The following is a 12,483-nucleotide window of genomic DNA, read 5'->3' on the forward strand; positions in this document are numbered from 1 at the left end:
TAGGACCTCTGGCTTCAAGCTAATTCGTCCTGAACTATTATTGCATGGCTTTGTTTTGAAGACATTACAGTACAGTGCTCCTGTTGGTTTTAAGTTGATGAAGTGTATGTCGAGTTTCTAAGGATGCTCTAGCTAGTCTTATGGACTCTCGCTTTCAGATCCTAACTACTAGCCCCTCGCAATGCATGGGGAACAAAACATCTGAGTCTGCCTCTCTCAATCCCGTTGAATACCTTTTGAAACACCTCTGAAATGAGGCTCAGAACCACAGTGAATTACCTGATTAGCCTCGGTCCCCCATGGTGCGTTGGTGACAGACAGACAGAGACAGAGCAGTGCTCTGCAATAACCGCCACTGCCACCGACAGCCACCGGCCAGAAGGGAAGAAAGGCTGATAATTACAGCAACACAGACCCTGGCTGGGCAGAACAAAACAGCCATGATTACGCCTGTCGCGTTGCTGCTTGCTCCTCATTAGGTCCCAATAATGACTAATCTTTCTCTCTCTCTCTCTTTCTCTCTTTCCCTCTCACTCTCTCGCTCTCTTTCTCTCTGTCTCTCGCTCAACCTCTCTCTCTGTCTCTCTCTCTGTCTCTCTCTCTCTCTCTCTCTCTCTGTATATATATATATATTTCTCTCTCTTTCTCTCTCTCTATATAGATATATATAGATAGAGAAAGAAATATATATATCTATCTCTCCAAACTGGGATGGGTTCCTGGAGAGCCATCAACAGCATTAGCCCCTCAGCCTACTGACGGCTGAATGGAAGAAACACACTCAAGAATGTCATTAGCACCAACTCTCAGTTGGGAGACAGCAGACACTTGGATGTGTGAGAGAGAGAGAAATTAGAGAGAGGAAAAAGAGAGAACAACAGAGGGAGTGAGAGCGACAGAGAGGGAGCTAGAGAAAGAGAGAGAATGAGAGAGGGAGGGAGAAGAGAGACGTACACTAAGAATGCGTACACTCAGTCTTCTTCCTCCCCCTCCCTCTCTCTCTCTTTCTCCTTCCCCCCTCTCTCTTTCTCTCTGTGCTGAGTGTTCTGAGAGACTTTACACTGAGCCTCCGTATTGAGTCTATTTTAACATTTTATATTTAACCTTTATTTATCTAGGCAAGTCAGTTAAGAACAAATTCTTATTTACCAAGGACACAGTCAGTTTCTATGTTGCATCAGATACTCCCCAAGGAGATCGTTGCGGACGTTAGTTTCTTCTTAGCAATGAGTCTGGATCTGAGGACCTCCCCAAAGATTTCTAGGATGGAAATACATTCCGGACCGTCTGATAGGTCCCAAGTGACGTTTTGAAAATTGGTCATTGGTTTGGATACTTTAATTGGCTAGAGATGTTCCAATCACGGATAACTTTGTTTTGTACAACACCCCTCATTTTGACGTCACCACAAACAACTTCGATGATGGCAGTCTCAGACTGAAGTATGTAGCGAATGACAGCCGAGTCATCCAGCAAGGATATTGCATAAAACAGTAGACGCTTGTTGCATTTCTTTATTCGATTTTTTTTAAAGGCCAAAGCTAAAATGTTTGACTCCTTGTTAGCATTTGTCATCATTGACAATTAGAGAAAATGACTTAAAAGCACTTTACCATTTACAGCCCGTCTATTCTCCTCCATCCTTTAACAAATGCACTTTGCAGTGACAGTTTTTCCACTTTAATTGAAATTCAAACATCTAGCTAGTTAATACTGTTCTTTTCTTCCCGCAGTTAATAAATTAAAGTTAAAAGTGTAATCTTCTGCGCAAACCTGAGTTCATTTAAAACATTTTATTATTTCAGTTCATAAAGCAACAGAAAACTATTAAAGACCATTTTGTGTGTTCAAGCCTTGGAATTATCTGTCTTCTCCCATAATTGCTTCCAGCTAAATTGGCCTATCCAATTATTACATTTTCCATACAATTTGCATGGTAATAGGTATGACTGTCACTTACCTATTCTCGCATTCGCCCCACGTTTCTGGCCCACGCTTCTTTTCAATTTCCTTGGCACTCCAAGTTTGCGAGAGTTCAGCAGCCTTGTTGATTTAAGCACCGTAGAAGAAGAAAAGACGTCATTTGGATTTTAGATTCATAGAAAGGAATTCGTCCACAAACATTTGGTTAACCAGGGTGAATGGTTTTGCACCCTGCATTAGCCCAATAGAGACCTTGAACGCTTCACTGGCCATCAAGACTATTTCTTTGGAAGGGCAGAGCAAGCAGCAATACTCTGATTGTCCTTGTTCTACAGCCATTGTGGCTGTTACTTTAAATCAGCCTTATGCTAAAATTGCTCTTACAGATTGTTAAATTGCTTTTTACAATGTGATAATGATTCTGTGAAGTTTTCATTGGACCCGATTGTGTTGTTTCATTATGATTTAGTTTTACATTTTGATTTGATCTATTTTTCGATGGGACCCAGTCTAAGATTATTATTCTTTCTCAAAGCACCTACGAGGGTAAACTTTGTGGTCCTGTACTTTATCAATAATTAAGTAATAACCTTTCTCTTCCCCTCTCTCTCTCTTCCTCTCTCGCTCTCTCTCTCGCTCTCTCTCTCTCTCACTCTCTTTCTCTCACTCTCTTTCTCTCTCCCCAGATGGACCACGACCCACGGAACCCAGCCTACATTGCGACTCAAGGCCCTCTCCCCTCCACGGTGTCTGATTTCTGGCAGGTACACTCCTCTGTCTCATAAAATCAATATCTTCTCCAGTCTTTAACAAGAACGGAACCGTGTTATTAGCAGTGTAATTCAAACTGGAGACAAGTGCTTTTTGTAGACGCCATAGACTCCATATATACCGCTACACAATCTGCAAATGATAATCAAATATCAGTATACATTATACATACAGATAGACCTGGTTGTGTCAGGCTAGGAGAGAAAGGGAGGTCGTCTTGAATTAGATTTGATTATTTCATGCAATCGATAAAGTGGTTCATTATTATTCTACCTCTCTGATAATGGCACTATGTAGGGAATAGGGCGCCATTTGCGATGCATCTTCTGTCACCAGTATGCTACTTGAATTGTGCTACTGAGTGGAGGGAATGCCTGGCCCAGCATGAGGACAACTGAAGTAGGTGCCTCCCCCTGTCCCTGGACCCTTTCTCTGCCTAATCCCTGTTGGAGAGGGGGATGGAGGCTCTCTCTCTCTCCTCACTAATCTTCTCCCTCTTGTCCATTCACTGGCCCTCTCCACACAGGATGCAGCTCTTTCTCTTCTTCGCCTCTATTTAGCTCTCTCCCTCCCCCTCTCTCTCGCTCTCTCCCTTTCTCCTTCTTCCCCTCTCTGTCCTTCTACCCTCCCCCTCTCCTTCTTCCCCTCTCCGTCCTTCAACCCTCCCCCTCTCTCTCTCTCGCTCTCTCTCCTTCCCCCAATCTCTTCCTCTCTCCTCTTCCCCTCTCCCCCTCTGTCTCTCGCTCCCTCTTTCTCCCTCTCTCTTTCTAACCCCCTTTCTCTCCCCCGTCTCTTTCCCCCTCTCCCATAGTCATTAAGGCGACTCAGAGTTCAGAGAGCTTCCGTGTCCAGGCTTTAACTGAGGGTATTTTTAAGTGTCCATTCCAAAAGAATGATGTTCTACAATCATCAAGCGCTGGTTTCCCGGACAAAGATTAAGACTAGTCCTAGAGTAAGAAGCACTTTCAATGGAGAATCACGTAATAACCTTGATGTAACTTCACATTTATTCAGCACCATTATAACTGTAGTTATTGGGAGGGTTGTACAATGGGCTTAAAGCGACAGTCAGCAGTTGAAACAAAAACAAACCGTTCTCCCAGCCCCTGTTACGCTATAACACATTGAGGGGATGATGCTTGAGAAATGTTAACATTCTCTAATTCATTAACAGACTTATGGATCCAAGGTATGACCATCCATCCACATCACAATTTAGTTTTAACCATGTTTTGAAGCTATATAGGGCTTGTTTACATTTAACTTGTTGACAAACATTGGAGTAAAACAGGCTTATATTTTGGGTTCTGATGGGGTACGACAGTTTAAATATGATCGTCAGGCATTTAGAAGTTCTATTCTTCTAGAATCAATGGGTACATGCACCTTATTCATTTAGAAGTTCTATTCTTCTAGAATCAATGGGTACATGCACCTTATTCATTTAGAAGTTCTATTCTTCTAGAATCAATGGGTACATGCACCTTATTCATTTAGAAGTTCTATTCTTCTAGAATCAATGGGTACATGCACCTTATTCATTTAGAAGTTCTATTCTTCTAGAATCAATGGGTACATGCACCTTATTCATTTAGAAGTTCCAAACTGGATGTAGCAACTGCTGATGGCCCCTTTAAGAGGATCTACTTTCATTAGTATCTTTATTATTAAATGTTGAGCCATAGGTGAAAGCATCCTGGTAATCTGATGACTGTAACAATAATGTTTTATTAGCTCCATTAACCTGCCTGCTGCTTTTCTATCCTGCCAATGGCTCTCTGGAGCCTATCTAGTTTCTGGCCAACGGCAAATAAACCGGCTGTATGTCAGCGGGGAAAATCCACCTACACAGACACTCCTAGTTCTGGAACGACACAGTAGGGAGAGGGACTGTCTCAATAACGATAATGTATTCATTTGTTGAGGGACAGATACAATTAAAACATTGACAGTCAGATGCATTGTACCGTCATGCTTTAGTGTGGGCTAATTTGCACCGTCAACCCCTAGACATGTAGCTGTTATTTTTTTTCTTCACCAAACTGTTTTACTATTGTTCAAGTTTGGACAAATGCAACCATTTCGAGGACTTTAATAAATTCACAGCGGCAGCGAACAGTGTTTTTACCAATTGTCTTTTGGAAAGTAGATGATACTGTAATTTAGATGCAGACGACTCAATAAGATGAATGAACGGATAATAATGAACTATTTTAATCGAGCGTTTTATTCCAAAGAAATTGAGAACAATAAATATTCTTGTTTGTGTTGTGTTGTCTGTTTCCTGTGACACGAGTGAATGGGCTCCTACATAAAAGGGGGTTCAAAGTGTGTGTGAGAGCGTCTGAATAGAGTAGCGTGAGTGAGAGGCAAGTGCGGGTGTGTAGGCATGTCACGAGGCAATTATCTGGCGTTGCCGTGTGACAAAATGGCGGTTCTCTGTCTTTTGTGTGCAGATGGTGTGGGAGAACGGCTGTGTGGTCATTGTCATGCTGACGCCCCTCACTGAGAGCGGAGTCAAACAGTGCTACCACTACTGGCCTGACGAGGGGTCCAACCTTTACCACATCTATGAGGTACGAGGCCTGGCTATCCAACGTCGGCTGTTTGATCAAATAGACCAGTTTTACATTATTGTAGTTGTGTGTGTTGTCTGTTCTCAATTGAAATATGGTTATAGTCGTTTTGATTTGTGTAACAGAGTAATTCAGCATAATTTGTTTTGTAAATGGACTCACTTTTAATTGTATTAATCTGTTTAATATAATTTAATACACTAATACAAACTTTCTATAAGGTGCACTACGTGTTTAAAATCTAGTGCACTTATAATGGCATGCATATGTGTGTGTTCAGAGATAACTCTGACCATAGAATTACACCATGTGAACTCATTCTACTTCTCTGACTCTGACATCACTTCCTCTTTTTGTAGGTGAACCTGGTGTCGGAGCACATCTGGTGTGATGACTTCCTGGTTCGTAGTTTCTACCTGAAGAACATGCAGACCAACGAGACTCGCACCGTCACGCAGTTCCACTTCCTCACCTGGCTCAACCAGAACGTCCCTGAGTCCAGCAGGACACTCCTGGACTTCCGCAGGTAGGACTTCCTAGAGTCAGGGCTACCCTCACCACTATCGAAAATTGCAAAAATCCGGAGAACTTTCCCAAAATGCCCAGATTTTCCAGAAAGCCTGAAGGAATCTGGGGAAAGTTACCTGGAAATTTTGGGGAAAGATACCAGATTTTTGCAACCATATTATTGTCAGATTGATATGGTATCAATAAGGTAATTTGTGGTATTAAACTTCTGGTTCCTTTTTCATATTCTCTCTTATTTTCCTCCCACTTTACATGCCAGTCTTCGTATAGTACTGTCACTACTATGACTCAGTAATCTCTTTATTGCTAGCCCTGCTGCTCTCTAAGGTCCACCGAGGAAACTTTCAAATAACAGAACAAGTCTGAGTAGTGTGATGTTAAATAGCCTGGTGTTATTGTATTTGTGGTGCACACTCATGAGGTGAGATCTTCTGGGGAAAGACAAGGGCCAGGATATGTGGTCAAAGAAAATATACTGCCATCGAACCACCAACTGTGGTGAGTGTAGAAATATTGTCTTTTATCACAGGTGAAGGAATAGTGAGGGGAAATAATGAGTTCTCGCTCAATTTCTTATTGCATGTGCAATAAGAATCTTATTGCAATTTCTTATTGCATGTTATTGCAGTAACACTTGAATCTGAATATTGGTTTGTGGTTTCGACATCATTTATCACACTTGAGGGTTCGAGAACATAAACTGCTAGCTAATTCCTCTCTCTGTATGCCGGCATGTATTTAATTAACATGATTTACTTCTGATTGAGCAGCACACTCTTTTTTTCAGTTTCATAGCTACCTACCTGTTTTGGTTTGGTTCTTCCTTCTGTTATGTTGCCAGCTAATTAGCGGTTGCCAGTGTCATTTTTGTGATGTTGCAGCTAGTAATATGAGCCCAGTTGCATAGTCACAAAAGTGATCATTGGAAACTGTGACTCTGCAACCAGGGGCCTTGCGGAACCCCCCTCCTCCTCCTACCCCTCTCCTCTCTCTCCTCAGCCTCTCCTCTCTCTAACGACCTCTCACCTTTTGCTTGCTCATGATTTGCTTGACTTCCTCTGACTGATACTCTCTATAAGCTTAACTTCTCTAAGGATCGACTCCCTCCTTTGAATTCCCCCACTACTCCCCCAACCAACCCCCCATTTGGTGATCTGCTGTTGTCCTATGGTAACTTGGTTCATGGTGGGATCTGTGGGATCGGGACTTCTGAATTGTGAAAAGAATTGGTTTGTTGCGTAACATTTTCTGTCAATTTACTTTTGATCGATGAAGGAATACTATTCATTTAAATCCAATTTATTAAAGAGATTATCATTGGGGATTATAGCGAGAGCATGAAACAAATCCTCGGCTTAAGTACTCAGTTTCCTGCCCCATGTAAATGTATAAGTACTGTAGTATACATACAGATGGAAGTTGAATTCTTATTTAGTTCTATATGTTTCAGTAAGCTCATTAGCCTACTTAGTGTACTTTTAAGGGAGTAAGTGACCCCCTAAACCCCACCACCGCTACCCCTTTAACATTGTAGTTCTTGCGCTCCATGATCAAAAGATCTGGTCCAGCATAATTCACCCCCACAACAACAGCTAGTTAACAATGTGAGGGCTGCTGTACGGTGCTGCTGGCAGGAGTGTGTCTCGTCTCGCCACTGTGTAATGTCTTTAATTGTACAAGGTTAATGCACGGCGGTCACAGGGCCTGAGTCTCAAATGGCACCCTATTCCCTATATAGTGCACTACATTTGATCAGAGCCCTGGTCAAAATTAGTGCACTAAATAGGGAATAGGCTGCCATTTGGGATGTAGACAGGCATTTTACCCAGCAGCCATCACACCTCATTACCACAATCCAATATATCACCACTGCAATGGCATATCTTCATTAAGTCAGTCTATTAATTATGATTGTGAAATGTGGATTTATTATTTAAATGTCTTTGATTGACAGGGGATGTATCTTTCCTCCATAGTATCATTATAATATTTTACCTTGATGTAGACTTGTTCTTGATATACAGAAATGCATTTCTATCGGGTCATTATTCATTTGAGAAGTGTTGCCCAGTTAAAACCAAGCCTAAATGAGAGTAACATTGGTTCAATCACTGGGTGTGCTCTTTTATGTTATATTTAATAGAATTTTGATGTTGGGATTTAATGTTTATAATGCTTTATGTCTGTCTGTTCTGTTGCAGAAAGGTTAACAAGTGCTACCGGGGAAGGTCTTGTCCTATAATAGTCCACTGCAGGCAAGTATAAACAGTATTGTACCTCAGTAGAGGTAAATGATGGAACACATTATACCGTGTGTCTGTACTGGGCCTGACATCTATGAGTATTGCTCCGTCTCTCTGAGTCATATGGCTTGAATAGATGTGCAAAGATCTGAATCACTGTGTTTTCCTTTTATACTGTGTAGGGTAGCCTAGTGGTTAGAGCTTTGGACCAGTAACCGTAAGGTTGCAAGTTTGAATCCCCGAGCTGACAAGGTACAAATCTGTCGTTCTGCCCCTGAACAAGGCAGTTAACCCACTGTTCCTAGGCCGTCATTGAAAATAAGAATTTGTTCTTAACTGACTTGCCTAGTTAAATAAAGGTAAAATAAAAATATAAATAAATATACACTCCTATCCACAGTTCCCAAATATATATCAAACCTGTAATATAGTTTAGAGTTTACAGCTTGTGTTTTCAGTTTTCAAATAATCATTAGCACAAGCAACACAATTTGAATAGCTAGAGCCTTTTACAATACATAGATGCACCTTGCAGACAGATCACAAGGCTCTCTCCTTCTCTCTCTCTGCTCAGCTCTGACAGACCAGCCAGGCCAGGCTAGGCAGGCAGACTTCTTAAGACGTGTTTTTTGTGTTGCGAGGCTGTTTGTCCCCAGCATTATCTTTGATCAGTCCATAATGACTTGTGCTAGACGTTGCTAGGTGTAGGTACATACTGCAGACCTCAGATCATAGACATAGATAGCAGCATCCCCCTTGAGTTCCTGTCTGTGTCCCAAATGGCAACCTAGTCCCTATATAGTGGCCCTACCGGGCCCTGGTCAAAGGTAGTGCACTACAAAGAGAATAGGGTGCCATTTGGGATGCACATCCTGTATACTGCAGTGGGATTGTGTTCAATTATCACTGCCCAGTGTGTTCAGCTACACAACAGACTGTGTGAGTATGTACACACACCACTCGTGTTTTTTTTTTTAGGGGTTTTGGTTTTATTTTCACAGAGCCAACACCAGTTGAAGTAGAAGATTTAGAAATGGAAAGACATAAGTGAAATGCATAGTGTAAATATTATCTCTCTATTCAACAGACAACATCGATCTCTATACTGAGTGTTTTAGTTTTTCACCAGCAACGTGAAGAAAAGGAATGCATAATATTTCAGCTTTGCCACTTTTGAGGACGGTTCATTTTTTCCTGTTATTATATTTAATCTCCAAAACAACCGTTTTATTCCAAAATGATCATGATTTGATGTTGTTCAGCCCCTTCATAAAACATGCAGAGTATTAAACTGTCCTCTATACTGTAACCTGTTATAAGTGCATGGAAGCAGGGCACGCTTTTTGGAAGTGAAACAATATCAAACAAATAATATCAGCATTCAAAATGAACAACTTGTTTTCATTTTTAGGGCTATAAGAACAATTGTGTTGACTAAAACAATAACACATAGCTAATGATGCTCATCTCTCTCTCTCTATCTCTCTCTCTCTATATATATATATCTCTCTCAATCTCTCTCTCTCTCTCTCTCTCTCTCTCTCTCTCTCTCTCTATATATATATATATATATATATATATATATATATCTCTATATATCTCTCTCTCTATATATCTCTCTCTCTCTCTATATATATATATATATCTCTCTCTCTATCTCTCTCTCTCTATATATATATATATATCTCTCTCTATCTCTCTCTCTCTCTATATATATATCTCTCTCTATCGCTCTCTCTCTCTCTATATATATATATCTCTCTATATATATATATATCTCTCTCTATATATATATATCTCTCTCTATATATATATATATATCTATATATCTATCTCTCTATCTAACTCTCTCTCTATCTCTCTCTCTCTCTCTATCTCTCTCTCTATCTATCTCTATATCTCTCTATCTATCTCTCTCTCTATTGCAGCGACGGCGCCGGGAGGAGTGGAACATACATTCTGATTGACATGGTTCTCAATAAGATGGCTAAAGGTGGGAGTCAGACAGCTTTTATTTTCTCTTTACGCTTCTGTGGTGGAGGCATCGCCATGGCAACATTAAAGCCATTTTTCAGCCGTGGGTCTTGAAATGCATTAGAGGGTGACTGACTGGGGGGGGGCAGCTTCACTGTATGAATGATCAATGGAGATGGAGAGATTTGGGGGGTTAATATTTTCCAAAGGCAGTATTCCCAATCACAATTATTATTTCAGATATGTAGTTTGAGAGTTCCTACTTTGCCAATTTACATCAAGCAAATTGTAAATGTGTTATGATCAGTTCATGATGTTTATTTGAATGTTATACAAACTATACATCATTGTGTTCGTGTAGACTCGCATGCGGATTATGTTGGAATGTGCTATTCTATTCAAATGAAAAGCACCTTACACCAATTGCTTCAGCATGACACACACACACACACACACACACACACACACACACACACACACACACACACACACACACACACACAGGTTCCCCCCTCTTTTTTTCTTGACCTATTCGCCTCTTGTGTGTATGTGTTTGTGTGTGTGTGTGTGTGTGCATCCGTGCGTTTACATTTGTGTATTAGTGATTGCAAAATCTTCTGACCGGTGCTGTGACCTTGGCCTTAATGAAATATCAAAGGCCAAAGCAGGCATCTTAGGCCTGCTGAGAGGGGCTTTTCCCAGGCTGTCACGCTGTGAGGCAGCCCAAAGGCTTTTTTTTCTCCATGCCGGGGAGGAATCTGGGCCCGGCCAGTTAGGGCTAGGGTCCTCTTTGTCTGTCTCCTGAGAAGCAGGAGGCCCAGGTTGCAGCGACAGCGTTCCCTCAACCTGATCAAAGGACCTGTAGGCCCTTGGACACACAATCATTCTCTCGTCTCTTTTTGTACCCTCTCCTTTTCTCCCAAGGAATAAATTGTAAATTCGGAGGCTGAGAATTATGCAGGTTTTTTAACATACTCTTTTTTCTCTCCTGCTGTAATGTTCTCTCTAACTTAAGAATCGTCAGCACAAGTGCAGGAGTGCTTTCAGCCCAGGGTCCAGCTGCTAGCCACGGCTCTGTCTCTTTCACAGCTCCCATAAGGAGTTGGGGCTTTCTCTTCTTTCTTCTCAGGCTCCCCTCCTTGAAGGGAATCTTGCGAGGGAAACTCAATTGAGCCGTTTATACTGTTCCTCCACAGTCTGGTTTATTAGAACCAGCACAATAGTACGATTGTTAGTTCCCAGAAAATGAAGAACTTATCAGTGTGGTGCTCGTAGAACTGCGCGAGCACCATTCTTGGGGACGAATAGGCTGGAGTTCCTCCTTTGTAACTGTAAAGGAAGAACTGTCATATTGAAAGAGAGAATGGCTTGAACGAGCTAGCTTATTATTATTATTTATGTGTCAAAACAAAAAGTTTGCTCTTTTGATACACCGGAATGATTTTCTGAGGAATCTGTGGGAGGGATTGAGGTAGTTAGCTACAGAAAACGAATCAAATCCATTTTCTTTCCATCTATTTTCATCACCACTCCTCATGAATTTAATTGTGTTGTGCTTGTCTCCCTCGCTCTGTTACTTATTTCTTTCTCTGTGAGGTTTCACGGTAGGCTTTCAGTGCCACACAGGCGATCATGTAGTCTGGCCCCAATTAGTTCAAGACCCAGATAGCCGTCTTCTTTGTGATCACAGCCGTGTTTGGTCGGCAGGGGAGCATGGAGCGGTGCCAACTGGGCACTGGGTCTGGGCCTGCTGCCAGCCTGACTGGGCACTGGTGCTGAGACAGGGAAGGGAGGCTGCTCCGCTTGTCCAGTAGCCAGCACGTCTAGCTATTCACCTGGGCGGCAGCTTGCCAGGCAGACAGCCAGACAGGCAGACAGACAGACACTCCCCACCCCTCGCTGCCTGACACTGAGACAGCCAATAGGGCACCTTGTTTAGCTCACAAAGCAACAGGGGGGACAAAGCTTTTATCATAACAAATATTTCTTTTTTTATTTTTATGTTTTTCTTTTAAGAATCTTAGCTAAATCCCTGACTCACTCTGATTCCGGTATCTTACATTACATGGCTTTACAGATACCTTTGCAAACATGGTCTTTTTCCCCAGACAGTTTTTTCTCCACTATCTTTTTTTCATCCAGACAACAAGAACAATCTGAGCCTTGTTTGTAGCACTTGTGTGGAGATGGGATGAATGTAATAGTTTTCAATCGCTGCAAGGCGGAGGTTCCAAAGGGAGCGGGTAAAAAAGGAGATTGACAGACGCTGCCTGGATTATCTCCTGGCTTTGAACTCAGTCCAATTTGTTGTTGGTGTTGTGTTGCAGGTGCTAAGGAGATTGATATTGCTGCCACCCTGGAGCACTTGAGGGACCAGCGGCCGGCTATGGTCCAGACAAAGGTACTGTCCTCACCTCTACTGGGAACTCTAATGGACTCTTTCATTTTTGAGAGGGCGGGAGGGAGGG

General features: G+C 41.9%; 1 protein-coding gene across 2 annotated transcripts in view; it reads left to right on the forward strand.

The window, feature by feature from the left end:
- LOC115156913 (receptor-type tyrosine-protein phosphatase N2) overlaps positions 1–12,483 on the forward strand; it is a 142,441-nt gene that overhangs the window by 128,003 nt on the left and 1,955 nt on the right. For both annotated transcript variants that reach the window (XM_029704735.1, XM_029704736.1), the window contains 6 exons: positions 2,610–2,687; positions 5,151–5,270; positions 5,630–5,796; positions 8,000–8,053; positions 9,970–10,034; positions 12,343–12,416. In XM_029704735.1, coding sequence (XP_029560595.1) covers positions 2,610–2,687; positions 5,151–5,270; positions 5,630–5,796; positions 8,000–8,053; positions 9,970–10,034; positions 12,343–12,416 — 558 coding nt within the window. The remainder of the gene's footprint in view (positions 1–2,609; positions 2,688–5,150; positions 5,271–5,629; positions 5,797–7,999; positions 8,054–9,969; positions 10,035–12,342; positions 12,417–12,483) is intronic.

Source organism: Salmo trutta, chromosome 21 (genome assembly GCF_901001165.1).
Source record: "Salmo trutta chromosome 21, fSalTru1.1, whole genome shotgun sequence".
Taxonomy (NCBI): Eukaryota; Metazoa; Chordata; class Actinopteri; order Salmoniformes; family Salmonidae; genus Salmo; species Salmo trutta.